This window comes from Martes martes (genome assembly GCF_963455335.1).
Source record: "Martes martes genome assembly, chromosome: 5".
Taxonomy (NCBI): Eukaryota; Metazoa; Chordata; class Mammalia; order Carnivora; family Mustelidae; genus Martes; species Martes martes.
The window spans coordinates 124,584,607-124,602,849 of record NC_137892.1 but is presented as its reverse complement, the minus strand read 5'-3'; the positions used below and the strand labels follow the sequence as shown (position 1 = coordinate 124,602,849).

Here is an 18,243-nt window from a genome sequence, read left to right as displayed (position 1 = left end):
AAAGCTGAAGGAGCTGAAGAGCATGTGGTACCCCGGGGCTGGGGCAAAAGCGCAACTGACCTACTCTGGAGCATAGACTGAGGGACTGTAGACTACGAAGGTGTGGTAAAAGTAACAAATGTCTAGTTGACAATTTTTTTTTTTTTTTTGAGTGGGACCAAAGGAAAAGAAATCTGAGTAGTCCAACTTAGCTTTTAAATAATAGTAGTCATTGAGGGGTGCCTGGGTGGCTCAGTGGGTTAAAGCCTCTGCCTTCCGCAGGTCCTGATCCTGCTCAGCAGGGAGCCTGCTTCCCTTCCTCTCTCTGCCTGCTGCTCTGCCTACCTATGATCTCTGTCTTTCAAATAAATAAAATCTTGAAAAACAAAAAACAAAAAAAACCGATAGTAGTCATCGAAACCCAAATTTGGGTAAATTTCCGGTATGATAAATGGTGATCTTTAAACACGTATCAAGATGTTAGATGAGTTCATTAGACTACTCCAATGCTAATGAATGTGTTTCAACGAACAGTTACTCTCTGCAGGCGTACTTTCCTAACAGTTTGTCGCTGAAGAACACATTGCCTGGGTGTTAGCCCTGCTCTTAATATAAACGTGAGAAAAACGCAGTGAATTTCTTGGGAACTTAAATGGAGTCTGGAAGTTATGATGATAAATTTGAGCTCTGGGATCTTAATTAATGTTATTAATGAATTGTTTTCCTCTCTGTATTGCGACAGATGAGCTATGGGTTCCTTCTGCACCCGTGTAGTTAACAACTCAATACTTGCTGAGAGCCGTGCAGGGGTCTAGGGCCCTGGGCCGGGCCCTGGGACTCTGGTACTCAGTCTAGCAGGTGGGCTATACAGTAACTCTCCTAGGTAGCACCTGGGGCACTTGGAGGTGCTTTATGGAGGGGCTAAGCTGATCCTGGACCGAGGTCTGAATAGGAGACCGGCAACTGAGGCAAAGAAGGAGGCATGGGTGCTCCTGGTCTCTTCAGGGAATGATTCCACCGTGAGATGGCAAAAACCCACTCAACAGGGTTTAGGTTTTGTTTCGTTTTTCTGTTCTTTGAGGTTTCTCTCTTTTTCCCTCTGTTTTCTTTATGTGTTCTAGTGATGCCTTAATTTGAAGCTGGGTTTTCAAAACTGCAAGGAGGAGGAAATTAGATCCAGAAGGCTTTTAGGCTTTGAACTAATTTGGATTTTTTTTCTTTTGTATTAAGATTTTATTAGATAATCAAGATTGGAATCATGAAGTGTTAATACAAGAATGAAAAGTATAATGGAGGGTGCCTGGGTGGCTCAGTCGGTTAAGTGTCTGCCTTTGGCTCAGGTCATGATCTCAGGATCCTGGGATCCAGCCCTGTATGAACCCTGTGTCGTGCTGCCTGCTCAGTGGAGAGTCTGCTTCTCCCTCTCCCTCTGCCTCTCCCTCTGCTCATGCTTTCTCTGAAATAAATAAAATCCTAAAAAAAAGAGTGAAAAGTATAAAGAAACATGCCAAAATAATAAACCTACTGCTTTGTTATCATAGCCTGTTATTATTAATGTGAAATACTGTTGAAACATTGTAAGGTAAAGGTACATTTTAGGTTTTTTTTTAAAAGTAACTTTAGTGAAGGAGAATTTAGATGTGGAAGTAGGGGAAGATTTATTTTTATAAGGTAATTTTTATCCTGACAAAGACTATTATTTTTAAAAGTGTTTTGCACCTAACATTTTTTGAGTAAACATGTTACAGTTGGAAAAGTTAAATAAGCAATATACTAAAGAGTGGATTTTTTTAGATATGTATTCTATTTTTCTGTTCATTATATAAAATGTGGACAAATTGAGTTATGAAAACTAAAATACTGAAGGACACTAAATGCCTTTATTTGAGATACCATGTTTGCAAGCCTACACTGGAACCTTGTACCTTTGTTAGACTTGAATTATGGCTCTGAAAAAGGCCAGGTAATTATAATCTTATTACAAAATACCAATGACAAAATTTTCTAACGGAAGGCTTTTTAGTTGGCAAAGAGACAAGAGGCCTTAGCCAAAAAGGGTTTTTAACTGCAGCTTTAATGAACTTACTTTAGGGAAGTTCTCTCCCCCTCTTCCTCATCCCCCATCCCTAAAATAATAAGATACTAGGAATCCGAAAGCTCTTTCTTTTTCCATTCAGATCAGTTGGGAAATTACTATTTGAGTTCTGATGCTGCTGTGATTTCTCAAACATCAGTGGGAACAAACCAATCCATATAAAATACTATGTTTTTTTGGTCTCCTTTGCAATTTTATATACAAATCAAGACAGATGAATGAACATAAATTCTCAGTTTTGTCTAGTCCCTAAAAAAGTAAACTGCTCCTTTTAAAAAAATTATTCACAGCTAATAACCTTTAGGAACATGTCTTATACCACATAACTCTTTTTTAATTAAAGCAAGTGCCTTGATGCCATTCCATATAAATCAGGCTTAACCTTCTATGGGATGGGGATGAGTTGATGGGTTGCAGCCTGTTGTGGGAGGTGTGGGGGGGAGGGGTCGGTTAATAGCAACTGTTTTTCTTTTGGGAGGATATATTCATGTTTATTATGTAAGATACTATATGTGTTGAGATCCAGAGGTGTCATTTCATTTCTGATAATAAACTGTTATGCTAGTAAAACACTACTCTGTGTCTAAATTATTTAAGTGCAACTAAGAAACGCACGTAGGTCACCAGTGAGCTTTGGAATACCATCGCTTTACATTTGGAGAGTGATTCAGTCATCAATTTTTCCCAACTATAACAAGAGGATCTGTCCTTATAGAAGGACAAAATGCATAAAGAAATGCATTTCTTTCCTTTTTTGCTTTGTTGTTCTGAGTGAGTACATTAATCCTTCAGGAACTCAATTTTTTCATCAATGAAGAGGGGAGGAGCACGAGATTGCTTGAGGACCTGTCCAGTTCTCATGTTGCATGACTACTATTCTGTACTTGTGGGAATCAGAAAACCCCAAACTGGCTCATGTTTTACTACTCCTAACTCTGAATTTTGGTAAGTGAATTTTGAGCCATCTTTTCGCCATCAGTAAGTTGAGGCTACCACCTTGTACGCAGGTGAAGGAGTTGGACTAAATGGTCTTCGAAGGGCCCTTCGAATTTTACCATCCAGTATATTCACCGTGTGTGCACACAGCACGTGGGACCCGGAGCCGTGTGCAGTGCCTCACACACTCATTCTCTGGCATCTCTCCAGCTACCTTGGAGGGCTCTGCTTCCCCATCTCCTTTCAGTGCTTGTGTCCTTGGCCTCTTCTCTCCTCATTTAGCACCATTGCTTAAGCTTTGGATTTTCAGATCTGATTGAGCCTGATGAAAGTATGGCTCTTCTTGGAGAAGTAACACATGTGTATATATACACACACACACACAATTTATATAGAGGCTGGTTCATGGACCCCCATGTAATGAATACTTTGCATTATAAGCTCTCTCCAGATGACTACATCCATGGCCTCAATTGATTTGTTATCTGCGTGCTGATGGCAGCCAAACATGATTTCTAGCCTTTCTAGAACACCAGCCAGCATATCTGTCTATACAGAAATCTCCAGAGCTGTCCAGTAACAGCTGGATGCCCAGAGGCACCTCACATAGAATACAAACTCGTCTTCTCTTCCCCTGTTAACCCGTCTTGATCATGGCATGACTCAGCAACTCAATCCAGAAACTTGGAAGATTTTAGAATATTCCTCTTCAAATCCATCTACCTGGTAAGACTCTCAAATCAAACATCTCTTTCTTGCCCTCAGTGTTCACTTATCTTCAGGACTATGCCACAGTCTACCTAGTTAATCTATTTCTCTACAACTCAACCTCCACACCAGTTACTGATTATTTTCTTTAAAAAAAAAAAAAAAGACCTTTGTTACTTCTAAGGGGTTCTCCAGTGTTTTCAGATTAAGTTCAGAATCAATGCTATAGCCAATAAGACCTTAAAAACTTTGCCCTTGGGTGCCTGGGTGACTCAGTTGTTAGGTGTCTGCCTTTGGCTCCCTGTTCTGCAGGAGGCCTGCTTCTCCCTCTCTCACTCCCCCTGCTTGTGTTCCCTCTCTCTCTCTGTGTCTTTCTCTGTCAAATAAATAAGATCTTAAAAAAAAAAAAAAACACCCAAATAAAAAAAAGTTGCATCTTAAGCATCTTGTCCTGTCACACAATCCTTTGCTTGACCTCTGACCTTAGGTGATCCCAAATGGGCCATTTAAAAATGCCCCAGGCCTTTATATATGCTGTTCTTTCTTCCAGGAGTAGCCTCCCAGCCCCATATGTGTAAACTTTTCTACTCTTTCCAAATACTTCTTACTAAAAGTTCCTTGCTCTTGGCAACATTTCCTATTGAATTCCTCTTCTCTCATGCAGAGTCTCCTTTGGAACTCATCTCTGCATATTCTCTAAAATGGCATTTACCACTCTATTATTTTTCCTTCTCTATCTCATCTGCTTACTGGACTCCCTGAGGATAGGGCTGTGTATTTCATCCTTAGAGCCTCTGTGGCCAGCTGTGGGTATCATTTCCAAGCATGTATATGTTTGGTGGATATTTATCTAAAACTGGTTCATTTACAGAGCATGTTTATCTGTCTTGGGTCAATTACATGGCCTGTGGTTATCAATAGGTTGGGAAAAGTCCCTGGTGAAGGGATAGGTGTGTAATGGGGTTGTATTAGGTGGTCCAAGGCACAGTTGTTTCTTAGTTAGTTGCCTGAACAAGACTCACATTCTATGTCTTTTCTATCTTTCCTTGTCTGCCTTTCCAGTCTCTACCATGTCAGAGAAATTAAACATGGCTGCTTCTAAGAGTTCCTGGGTTGGCCCAGTTGTCTCTATTGTGTAGTCTCTCTCTGCCCTCTGGTGGCCAGAATATGCTACCACATTTCACCTCAAAGAAGTATGGCCTCTGGTAGCATGAAGAGTTAACAGGTATGCAGTTTTAGAATACATTGCTTGAGCCTATTTGTACTTTTGCATTACAATTTATTGGCAAGATTAAATGATAAGGAGTAAAATGGTGCTTGGCAAGTAACAGGCAACAATTCTTAGCTTCCTCTCTTTTAAACGAAAGAGCCCATCTTAAGAACAGGGCAAAGAAAACTTGAGTTTTATCTAATGATCAGCCTTGGTGGTTCTGGAACACTAAACCCCAAGATCTGTTAGTGAAAGGGAGGTCTGGAAAAGGAGGTCCCTGCTTCTAGATAGTACCTGTAAAGTTTCAAATAGGGTTGGGTACTAATGACATAGCATTTATAGAACTTAGTCTGTGTCAGGTATATATATTTTTTTTTTAAAGAATTTTTTTAAAAAGATTTCATTTATTTATTTGACAGAGAGAGAACACAAGTAGGCAGAGAGGCAGGCAGAGAGAAAGAGAGGAGGAAGCAGGCTCCCTGCCCAGCAGAGAGCCCGATGCAGGACTCGATCCCAGGACCCTGAGATCATGACCTGAGCTGAAGGCAGAGGCTTAACCCACTGAGTCACCCAGGTGCCCTATATTTTTATCTTCATAACAGCTCAGCTGAGGTAAGTCCCTAGTTCCAGAATGCTGGCCTACAGAGAGGATTGGTCAGCTGGGGCAAACTAAATCCTCAAGTGGAGCAAGAGGTACCGGAGAATCAGGGAGAAGCCACAGAGGGCCTGACGAAGACAGCCAACTCAGAAGGGATAATATCTTCTTTTAGTTTTAGAAGACAAAAGTATCAAATAAATAAAACCTTAATGTCCCGACAGAATCAAAGGTTTGTTTAGCCAATGTAAACCAGACTGTAAACGCTCTCTCTTTTGGATATGATTTTCATCTATAAGGATCTAACTCATTATGATACATTAAATGAGTCAAGAACGTGAGATTTCTTTTTTTAAATAAGTTTAAGCACATATTTACCAAATAGTACTATGTGCAAGGCACTTAAACAAAGCCTTTCATACCAAAGTTTTGTGTGTGTAAATCCTACAATGACTTTATGTGGAAGGAAATAGGCTTAACTTTATATATTGGAATTCCTCATTATCAAAGAACAGATGATAGATAACCTGGACTGGAATACTAGTTGAGGCAATGATATTCGTGGAAAAATTTGCAAATTCTTTTACAGAGGACAGACTTACCCTATCTTCAAGTACAATCAGTGCTTCATTCAGCCTTAAAGAAAGGTGGTGTTGACACATTAATGTATGTATCAGTTTATACACAACTGTTTATTGAAGTGCCTATGATGTGCCCAGCACAGTGCTAGGCACCATTAAGGTTACAAAGATCCTTAGCTTACAGTCTACTCAAAGAGCCACAGGACACTGATAAAAATATAAGTGCTTAGGTAAGTGGTAGAGACAAAAGTGCTAAAGAGTTGAGGGAAGGCTGGAGCAGGTGCTGAAGTCTTTAAAAAAAGCTGGGAGAAAGAGGACTCCAGTTAGTTCCTGAAAGGCCTGCCTTGGTGGAGAGCAGGGAGAGGCATTCAGGTGAAGGCACGCTAGCACACACCGGTGCAGTGAAAGGAAACGGCTTATCCAGGGGCGGCACTAATGGTACTGAGCAAGCAAGTGGAAATGCAGGTTGTAACCACCTCTAGAGGGTGCTAAAACTCAACTGAATAATCCAGTCTTTTATTTATTTATTTATTTTTAGGCATTTGGGAACCACCACAGACACTTGGGCAGGGGAAATGGCATGATGTCAAGAGATCTAACATTATGTGCCAAATGGACTTCAGGGGAAGAAAGGTTAACAAAGGAATTCAAAATTATGTTAGTAATCCTGACACAAAATGACAGCAGTAAAGGTGCTGACAGTGCATGGAACCACAGGACTTAGCCAGAAGATAGTTTTCCTCTCCTATGTGTTAAGGACTTAAAATATGTATAGTACTTTTAGTTCAAATTATACTAGTTTGCTAAAATGAAAAATATACAAAATAAGATTTCAAAAATCCATTTAAACATCTGCTGGGGTTTTAAAAAAATTGTTGTTTTGTTCAACACGGAAGCAGTCTATGATTAATCTGTTTTATATGGGTTTCAGTTAAATGATTATAGAAAGAAAAATAACTGAATTTCTATGGGTTTCTGAAATAACCACAAAATTAATCTGTACTGGGTGGGGGAACTACACTACAACACTGACAGGATCTGTATTTACCTTCTAAAAATGAAACAGACACTCATCTCGCATATTAGAAACATACTAGGGTTAAAAAGGATATTAAAAATGCCTTCTTTATAGGAGAAAAACTTCAATATAAATCTGATTATAAATTTATTTAGTTCTAAATAACTTAAGATCAACTCTGCTCTAGCAGATGTCTCTGCAGGACAAACATAAAGGAATAAAGGCGAAGTAATTTTAGCAAAGGCAAACAGTGTGCCTTCATGTTAATCACAAAGTCCAGGCTGGATTACTCACAAATGGAATAATCCAAATAGGGAACGATCCAAATCCTGTCACATGTGTCCTTTCTCCCACAGACTTCCCTCTCACCTTGTCTGGAAAGTGAGAGGCACACTGGGCTGTATGTCCTCTCCCAGGATTTTCTGATACACAAGGCCCCCACGTTGTATCATATCTCCTTTTTAATTCTCCTTGTATTCCCCAGCTCCAGCTCCCTCTGACTAATAAGCATTACAAGATGTGTTCATATCCTAGGTGGTTCCTGCTAATTCTTTGGGCACAGACAGATGTACCTCTGCTCACTACTTGGCTAGCTAGTGCAGCATTCAAGAGAAAAGCTAAGAAGATTCTAGAGTTACCAAATCAGCAGAAAGGAGTTAACAGATCTGGAGTAAGAAGTGCTAATGCTTTTTTCCCCCTCTTCTTTTCTTTTTTGATAGTGAGTGGGAGTATTCGGATGGCCGGCTGGCTGAAGAGAGAAGTACTAGGATCCAGCTAGACCAGTGGTTTTCAAAGTAAGGATCCTGGACCACATTAGCATCAGCAGGACCTGGGAACTTGTTAGAAATGCAAATTTTGGGGCCCCACCTAATACCCACTGAATCAGAAAACTGGAGGTGGAGCCCAGCAATCTGGGTTTTAGCAAGCCTTCCAAGTGATTCTGAAGTGAGCTAACATTTGGAAACCACTGAGCTAGACTCACTGGCAAGAAGTTGGCTCCTAACCCACAGTGTGCTTGATTTTCCTCTGGCCAAATCAGTAATTCCCAAACTTTTCTGCACATTGGAATGACGTGGGCAGTTTCACAAACTACTAATATTAGCCTGTGACCTATAACCATAGATTGTGATTTAATTGGTCTGGGATAAGGCCTGGGCTTTAGAAATTTTTTTAAAGATGGTCAAGAGATCCTAAGGTGCAGAAACTTTGGAAACCATTTGATTAATCAAAAGATAACACACATATTAGTCAAATTTCATTTCCAAATTCCATTCAAGGAAGTTTCCTGATTATTTCAGAGGACTGGAATGTTGTCATTATAATATTGCTTAAAATTTAAGTTCAATATCCTATCTAAAAACTTTATTCTTATAAACTACATTTTCTAAATCAAAAGAGGCATTAAATTAATGCCTATGTTATTTTGTTTGGAGGAGATCTGTAATTTTGGAGTCAATAAGAGTGTGTGTCACTTTCCTCATTAAATATTCATCTATTCCATTTAGCTGTCCAAAAACGGTGTCAGGAACACCTACACAAGTGGAAAGGAACTGTCTAAGTTTCTGTACATTTGAGATGGCCTCTGTGATGGTGATTTTTGGCTGCAGTGGTAAAGATACCTCCCCCTCCTCTTCACTTCCAGCTTCATCTCTATTTTCAGCATCCTCCATGCCCTGGATGACCTCTGTGTCTATCAGCTCTTGAGCGATGATGAGATCATCATCTGCAGTGACAAAGTCCTGGAAATTTATTTCGTTGGGGACACGGGTGGCAAGAGCCACAGAGTGCCATAACTTTTCAATGGCTACCTCTGGTTCACTGGCTGCTGCTTCTGTGTCAGAATCTGTCAGTTCCATAGGGATGATGCCTGCCTTCTGCCAGCATCTCACCACTGTGGACTGCTTGACTGACCACCATGCTGCCGCAATCATGTCGATGGCCTGCCTGATGTCCACTTTTCCTTGGTCCTCACTGCTGTGGAGCTTGAGGAGGATCTGTGTCAGGAGGTAGCTTCGGTACCGCACTTTCATGGTGTGAATTATGCCGAGATTCAGGGGCTGCAGGACGGCAGTACAGTTAGAAGGTAGGTACCCCACTTGGATCCTTTCCAAGCGTGGCAACATGTTGTGAGCAGAGCAGTTGTCGATCAGCAGGAGGATGCGGCGTTCCGCCCGCTTCATCCTGGCATCCACTTGCATCAGCCACTCATTAAACAGATCCTGCGTCATCCATGCCCACTGGTTGGCTCGGTAATCACAAGGGAGGGAATGGACGTTCTTGAGACAGTGTGGGTTGGCTGACCTACCAACAATCAATGGTCTCATTTTTTCAGTCCCTGAAGCATTGCAACAAAAGAGTGCTGTCAACCGCTGCTTTGCTTTCTTGCCCCCTCTACAATGGTCCCCTTTAGCAGCAAGCGTGTGCTGGGGAAGCAGTTGGAAAAACACTCCTGTCTCGTCAGCATTAAAGATATCATCTGGGCTATAGTCAGCAATCAGTTTTATAATTTCCCCTGCATGCCACTCGTTAACCTTATCTATTCCTAGACCATTTATTAATCTGTCACTATTCTCTCTACAGACTGCTTTCAAAGCAATTCCATGGCGATCCCTAAATCTGTTCAGCCAACCCACACTTGCTTGAAAATTGTCATAGCCAAGCATGTTAGCCAAGTTTAGTGCTTTTTTCCGAATGACAGACCCAGTCACAAGAATGTTTTTGGCATGGATTTCTTGAAACCAAGCAAAAACAGCTTTATCAATGTCGTCATAGAGAGCATTCCTCATCCTTTTCCGCTGGGGTCCTACAGATGCCTCCCGTACCTTCTCTTCAAATTTGGCGCGATCCTTTAAGAATGTAGACAAGGTAGAAGGGGTGATACCGAATTCTTTTGCCACATCACCTTTCCTCTTTCCTGAGTCTACAGCTTCCACCACCTTCATTTTCTCCTCCAGGGAGAACTGCCGACGCTTCTTGTTCCCCTTGTTTGCCATATTCACAGAATGAGTGCTGGGCCACAATTACCGGGGCTGAATGTGTTCCTCCTCTAGGCTTGTTTTGCCACAAGTGTAGAAAACTGAGGAGAGAGAATGTGGAGTACCTGTCAGGAACCAGAGATAATGGATTCCGCCTAAAAGATGGGTCATATTTTTCAAAATCCTACTAGGAAATGATAATATATGGCCAAAGTCAAGAGAAAATAGGATTCATACTACTGACTTGTTGTAGGGATTACTTATACAGACTCATAGAATGTTTGAAAAAAAAGAGACCTTACAGAGAATCTAGTTCACTTAAAGTTTCCGAGCTTCTGTAAAAATAATGTCTGTTCTGTCTACTGTAGGAATAGATTGAAAAAATAAATGGTAAAAGATGTCGGCAAATAGCAGTGCACTGTATAATTTTTTTCTTTTTTTAAAAAAGATTTTATTTATTTATTTGACAGACAGAGATCACAAGTAGGCAGAGAGGCAGGCAGAGAGGGGGAAGCAGGCTCCCCGCTGAGCAGAGAGCCCGATGCTGCGGGGCTCGATCCCAGGACCCTGAGATCATGACCTGAGCTGAAGGCAGAGGCTTTAACCCACTGAGCCACCCAGATGCCCAGTGCACTATGTAAGTTAAAGGGATTATTATCCGGCTCATTTTATAACAGAAACTGAGGCTCAGAGAAGGGGCCTACCCAAGTTCATAGACCTCGGATTTCTTGACTCAGAATTAGTGCCATTTCTGCAACTCCATAGTCCTGCTGGATATTCCATCAAAATGAGGCCTTTAAAGCTCTATCACTATTTGCCTTGGAAGGATTTTCACTGTGGGAATATGTTTCATTCATCTGGTGTTCATAGGTGTTAGGTGGTAAGGATACAGTGATGAACAACGCAGTCAAGATCCCTGCCCTTAGGAAATATACGATACAGTGGAGGAAGATGAGCCAAAAGAGAACAGATACATAAGATAATTACAGAGTGTGATATGGCTATGAAGGAAATAACCATGATCAGGCAGTAGCAGTTTTGGTAACTGTCTGCGAAGACATTTTATCATGAGAGTCCTCACAGAACAAGAGAAGCTGCTGTGACCTTAGGCTGTGACTGCCCCTTTGCAAGGTCTGACTCCTACCACCACCTCCACACATTTATCTATCCATTCTTGGCATCCTCTATGTGCTAAGCACTGTGCTCAATACCAGCCACCCAGAGATGGATGGAGCCTAGTGCCCAACATTCAGAAGCCTATCAGGAAAAAAAAAAAAAAAAAGCCTATCAGGGAAGCTGGGAAGACAAACGTTAAAGTGCATTAAAACTATAAAAGAGGTTACAGAGTACTGTGAACTAGAATATAGCAGTGGAGATGATCAACTGGATGGGACATGAAAGGGCAGTGCACTTCAAAGAGGAAACAATATTGATGTTGGGCCTTCAAGTACAAACAACTAGAAGTTCATGAGATAGAAGGAAATATGTGCAAAGGCAATCAAGTACTATAGAAAACAAGATGGTATGGCCAGGAAAAAAGTCTTTGGAGAAGAGAACAAGAGCCAAATCATAAAATTTTAGCTTGATCCTGGGCCAGTAAGAGGCCATAGAGGTCTCTTTATTTGAATGATGTGATCAGGTTTGCACTTTAGAAGGAGTCCTTTGGTTGCAAAGTGGAGAACCTAAAGGGTACAATCCATTTTCCTAAGAGGTGGCCCTAAATCTGAAGATAAAAGGAAGCTAGCCTTGTAGGCCACAGACAGCTGGGATATGTTAATTTGAATGCAAAGAGAAGCTACTGAAGGATTTTAATCGAGGAGAAAGATGACTGCTATGTAAAGAATGGAATTGAAGGGTGTCAGGGAAATAGCGGGAGACTAGTTAGGAGGCTGCTGCAGCAGTCCAGATGTGAGATAATGGTGGCTTGGATTAGAGTTACAGTGGATGTGGTAAGAAGTAGCCAGTTTGGGCTATATTTTTGCAGATCTTGCTGATGGACTGGATATCAGGTGCAAGAGGGTTTAAGGATAAATCCTAGATTTCTGGCTGGAGCAGTGAGCAACCCAATGTATGGTTGTGCCATTTAGCGAGATGAGAACCAACTGAGGAGATAGAAACCAATTACTGAAGATCTACTTCATAAACTTAATTTGTTCCTTTACATGCTTAATATAGCTTACACATGGCAGGACTTGGATGCAAATCCAAGGAGACTCAGCACAAAGCCAGTGTTCTAAACACTACAGAGTACTATACACCCTGTTCGGGAAACTACCAGTATCGAGAAGCGACGTGGAAAGAGAATGAAGTAAGAGCCAAGCCAAAGTCTTTTAGGTCAAGCTAAGCTTGAATTTTATTCTAAGCGAATGAAAAGACACTAGAAGGTTTTCAGCAGGGAGTGACTGGATCAGTTACAGTGCAAAAAGATCAATCTGCCTGTTGTGTGGAGAAATGACTGCAGAGCGACAAGAGGGGAGGTGGGAAGAAACGCCATCAGTCCAGGAGGAGATACTGGTGACTACGAGGTTGGTGACAGTGGCACATAGAGAAAAGTACGCAGATTGGAAATACATTTGCAAGATAGTGAGGGTCGTGCAAGGACTTGTACAAATGTGGGACGATCTGTGACACCGGCGGGAAAAAGGCATACTATTCTTGTCCGACTCCAGAGCCTCTCCACTTGGGTCATTCGGCTCAGGTTGAATCACTCCAGAACTCACTAGCATAACTGTGTGTGGGACGGCGGGAAGGACGGATTGGGTGAGGAGGACGGCTTGATGCGGCACCAAGAAGAACCCTGCGCTGAACGAGCGGGAACAGACTGGACAGGGCTGGAGTCTGGCCTTGAACACTGTGCTGAGAGGGTGGTGCTGGGGCTCCCCAGGGCCCGACGTGGCTTTGAGAGGTGAGGCGGGGCCTCGACCTCTCACGCTCGGCACAGCCCCGCCCCAGTTACCTGAGCGCCCTACGGCAATGCCCCGGGGCTAAGCGGCCCGGGCGTCCCACAGCGGGCGGCCGCAGCTTCCTCCTCCTCCCGGAACCTCTAGCCGGAAACAGTCCGTCCGCCTTATCAGCCCCCTCTAAGCATCTAAGCAGTTCCTATGGGCCCGTCCCTCGACTAGGGCTGGACTGTTGCGCATGCGCAAAAGGACGCACGCAGTCACGCGCAGCCGGCCGCTTCCGGTGCGCCGCGAGGGCCGCCGGGAAGGGTCTCCCTGGCGATCTGAGGTGTGCTGCTGCTGCCGCTGCCGCCGCCAAACCGGTGCTGCGGCGACGCCCGTGTCCCTGCTGTCTTCCTCGGGCTCCCCGGGGCTTGACCCCCGGGGCCCTCGGCAGGCGTCAGTGAAGAGCCTGCGGAGCGAACCTGTGCTCCCATACCCGCTCTCCACGACTCTATATCGCGACTCCGAGAAGGGGGAGCGAGGGGAGCTGTCGCGACTCCGCGCCGTGTGTCGCCGGGCGGGGCCGCGGGGCCGGGGCTCCTCCAGCCCCCGGGATGCGCGCGCGAGCCCTCGCCTCCACTTCCTTGTTGCCGCTGTCACGACTGGAGCCGCCTCTCGCCGACAGCGGGGAGCGCGACTGCACCGGCCAGCCCCCTCGTCGAGCCCCAGGGCCGGGCGCCTCCGGGAATGTGAGCCGCGCGGCTTGCACGCTCCTCCGGGTAAGTCCCGCCCTCGAGCGCCTCGCGGCACCGTGCCGCGGAAATGCTGGGCGACCTCGAGCCGGATGCTGCGGTTCTCTGAGCTCTGGTGTCCCTTCCACAGAGTAGAACCAGTAAGCCTTATTAGTATTCTGCTGCCGCATTCGGTACGTTTGGGACATCTGAGACCGAGAGGGAAAGGAACTAGCCCAAAGACAGGCCGTGACCCCTAGCCAGACCGTCAAAGGCCATCACCCGAGGTTTTGAGGCGCATCTGATGGAACAGTGAAAGTGTCTCAAATTTCAATTACTGCCCTTAATCCTGTTTTACAGAAGAGAAAACTGAGGCTTAGAATAAGTAGGTTGCTCAAGGTCATTGAGCTCTGTGCGGGTGCTGTAAAAATGTGTAACTTAGTCGTGATTTTTTGCTTTCCACAGACCTTGGTTTTTACCTTTATATTATTCTGCCTTTTTTTTTTTTTTTTTTTTGGCATTGCTGAACTGAGGCCTAGGGTCTGAAAATAATCTTAGACTCAGGCTTAAAATAGGGGTAGTCAAACAAGCAGAAAACAAGGCAGTCTCTTCCTGCCGCCACCCCAAGGTGGTTGTAATGGGTCTGCTTCCTAAATTGTTTTGCTCTGGGTGCTAAAATTCTACATGTCATTTTTTACAGATGCTCTCCTGCAGTTACTGCTTCTCCGCAACACTCTCAAGGGCTAAGAAGTCAATTATTAAGGGCAAAAAAAAAAAAAAAAAAGCATAGTAGCCACATAGTCTTGATTTGAATTATAGCTACCCTTACCCTGTGAAGGCACTGGCCTATTAATTACCTAACCAAGTTGTGGATTATGTTCTCTTCTTGGGTTGCACTGAGACAGGATGCGAGGTTTATTTGTTTTAATGGGAAGAGAAATCGTTAGAGATGACAACAAGAAAGAACCTTAGGAATAGTGTGTTTTTAATGGGGGACTGTCTTTGAAATTATAGGGGACATGTTGCTTGTCTGCATTTTCTAGGGGAGGGTTTTTAGCTTTTACAACATTCTCAAAAGGTATTCTTGCCTCCCCCAGATTTAGGAGCTACTGATTTCAGCCTTTTCCTCTCACGTGAGGAACAATCGAAATTCAGGGTGTAGTATAGACTTGTCTTAGATCACATGGTTAGAGTTGAGCCTTGGAGGCAGGCCTCCTTGCTTAACAAGCAGTGCTCTTTTTTTCATTATACCTTAACCAGATACCTCATAATTTGTAGAGTGAGGTTTAAATGAGATGTGAGTGGGTTTATAATACACAGATCTGCCCTGTATTTACTGCTACTCCGTCTTCCCAGAATCCCAAGTTCTTTTCCGACAGATTTTCAAGAGCAAACACAGTCTATCATTTCTGTCTCATAAAATTGAAGTGGTTTCTGGAACCTTTCTTCCTCCAAGGATTGAGTCTTTTGGGTAAAACTCCCAACCGAGAACGTGGCCACAAATAGGCTGACTCTTATTGAACTAGTCATTCAGGTTTTTTAATGCCTTCCTTTTCTAGGAAAAGCTGTTCATTTTCTGTTTCTTAGGCCGGGGAGCTAACGTGTGTCAGATTACTGTTTACACCTAAGCTGTCCAGTACCATAGCCGCTAACCATATGTGGCTAATTTAAATTAATTACAATTAAAACAAAATTCGGTTCCTCAGTCACACTAGCCATATTTCAGGTGTTTAGTAGCCATATTGGAGAGTGCAGATACAGAACATTTCCATCATTGCAGAAAGGTCATTGAACAGTGCTGGTTTAGAGGGTTGCTAGTGGAAGTGGGGAGAGTGTCATATTAAAAAAAAAGTCGGCTTTTTGAATGAAAAAAATCTTTCAAGTACCTGTTTGGGTGTGGTGGCCTTAGGCAGATCATGAAGCACTTTAGCCATAGATCTTTCATCTTTACTCATGAACCCTGTCTTTTGTGTAGCACCTGGGCATTCTCAAATAGAGTTATATCTGTGGTATCCTTTGAGCCTTACGCTATAAATCTGTAGTAAGGTAGGTGAGACATCTGTCTTTTTTTTTTTTTTTAAGATTTTTATTTATTTGACAAAGATCACAGGTAGGCAGAGAGGCAGGCAGAAAGAGAGGGGGTGGGGGAAGCAGGCTCCCTGCTGAGCGGAGAGCCCGATGCAGGGCTTGATCCCAGGACCCTGAGATCATGACCTGAGCCGAAGGACACCTGTCTTTTTATATGTGAAAAAATTTGAACCTGAAGTAGCTAAAGGATCTGCTCAAAGTCACAGAAACTGGCAGGGTGTAAAGAATCTCTTACATATAGGTATTTGCTGAATGTCTGAATGAATATCTGAATGAATCAATGAAGCACTTTGCTTAAGGTAATGAAACATGAGAGAAGGTCTGGAACTTCTGACCATTGGCCAGATTTAGTCTTTTCACCTTTTACCAAATGAAATTGTTACAATGTGGGGCTAATCTTTGAGTTGATGAATAACTATATCCCAGGAGTGAATGTAAGCAAATGAGCTGTCAAAGCTAGTGGTCCTAAATTTGCTGGGTCAGAGGAATCACCTGGGGCACTTGTTAAGCATACAAATTTCCATACCCTCTGGAGATTCTGATTCAGAAGAGCTGAGGTGGAACCCTGGGATCTGTATGTTTATCAAGTACACCCAGTGCTGCTTAGGATCTGCTGAGTTTGGGAAATGACTGAACCTTGAGGCCCTGGCAGAGATAGGGGATCGTTGGATCAAGTGGCTGCCGTCCTCTTTAGGAAAATAGACTCCTGAAACCTGTTTGTGTTTGACTTTCCTCTAGCCATGGATGCATCATATGATGGTACTGAGGTAACTGTCGTGATGGAGGAAATTGAGGAAGCCTACTGTTATACCTCCCCTGGGCCACCCAAGAAGAAGAAAAAGTATAAAATACATGGAGAAAAGGCCAAGAAACCCAGGTTAGCCAACACCTTTTGGTAGCTAGCATTTATAAACACAAGCTGCTTGGAGAGCTGTGTTGAGGAAGACTTTAGGCTGCCGGCTGCATCCAGATTCATTGAGAGTGCCATATCTATTGTTGAAGTCTCTGGATGGGCAGTGTGTTGTGGGGTGAGGGAGGTGGGGAATAGGAAGTTGTGGATTGATACCAGCAGTTGCTATTCCTGGCCGGATCTTGATCATGTTTTCATGCTGTCACAGGAAATTGTACCGTACAAATGGTGGAAGCTATGTACAAATGAAATAATGTTATGTACTATTAACATTATCGATATTTAAGCATTTAAAATAGGAAATTCATAAAAATATAGAATTGTAATAGATCAATGTTAACAATAAAGATTATCCATGCTGTAGCTCTAATCTCCCTCTTAACTGAATACTTAAAACTTCTTGCTGAAGTTACCACTTGTCGGTTACTTTGGTAGTTAATTTACTTCCTTTCTCAGCCCTGGGGAGGTGCTGTTGGCCAGAGAGATGACCAGAGGCTCTGTGGAGCAGTAAAGCATGTGGGTGATAACCAGACTGTGATTAGGCCCCTAAGTAACTTTTCCCCAAGAGTGGGATGGCAGTGTACTTGTTTATCTTTGCTCATACTTGCCTATAGAGCCCATCATTTCTACAGAAAAACTGGTCCAAGGAAAAGTAAGTCAGATAGGCTTTTGCTTCCAGGTTTCTGGAGGGAGAAACCTGTACACCGATGGGGCTGTTATTTATTTATTTATTTATTTATTTATTTATTTTTAAAAGATTTTTTAAAAGATTTTATTTGAGAGAGAGAATGTGTATGTGAGAGAGAGAGAGAGAGAGAGAGATCACAAGCTGGGGGGAGGGGTGAGGGGGAGAAGCAGACACCTCCTGAGCAGGGAGTGGGTTGTGGGACTCCATCAGGCACAGACGCTTAACTGCTTAACCAGATGCTTAACTGCTTAACTGAGCCACCCAGGTGCCCTGGGCTATGATTTAAATGTTTGTTTGCTTCAGTCCCTATTTAGATAAATGCTTTGAAATGAAAAGTTAGGTTATTGCCTCTTCTCTCTCAAACCCTGACACTTCACTGGTTGAATGAGGGAAGACCTTAAGTTATTCCTTCCTTTAGGTCGGCTTACCTTCTATACTATTATGACATCTACTTGAAAGTGCAGCAGGAACTTCCCCACCTCCCTCAGTCTGAGATCAATAAGAAGATTAGTGAAAGTTGGAGGCTCCTCAGTGTGGCCGAGAGGAGTTATTACCTGGAGAAAGCCAAACTAGAGAAAGAAGGTTTGGATCCTGTAAGTAATTTTTTTCCCCAACTAATTTCTCCATTAGGTCAGTGGTGAAGGCCCTGGGAAGAGCCCATCCCGTTCTTTTTTTTTTTTTTTCTTTTCTCTTCTTGGAAAAACTTTGAGTTGAGTCCGTTTTATCTTCCTTAATTTAGTAGTTTATAAGGCATTTCTCCTGCACCCCATCAGTTTTCACCTTACTAATTGAAAGTAATGAATATGTGTTATATTGATTGCTGTCAGTTATAACATAGTCAGCAATT

The 18,243-nt window shown here is 43.0% G+C and overlaps 1 protein-coding gene across 2 annotated transcripts in view; it reads left to right on the top strand.

Moving 5' to 3' along the window:
- Window positions 1-13,295: 13,295 nt before the first annotated feature.
- The window catches only part of HMGXB3 (HMG-box containing 3), a 43,994-nt gene continuing 39,046 nt past the window's right edge, over window positions 13,296-18,243 (top strand). For both annotated transcript variants that reach the window (XM_080804093.1, XM_080804092.1), the window contains exons 1-3: window positions 13,296-13,758; window positions 16,537-16,675; window positions 17,815-17,989. In XM_080804093.1, the coding sequence (XP_080660219.1) occupies window positions 16,539-16,675; window positions 17,815-17,989 (312 nt within the window). In that variant the 5' untranslated portion in view covers window positions 13,296-13,758; window positions 16,537-16,538. The remainder of the gene's footprint in view (window positions 13,759-16,536; window positions 16,676-17,814; window positions 17,990-18,243) is intronic.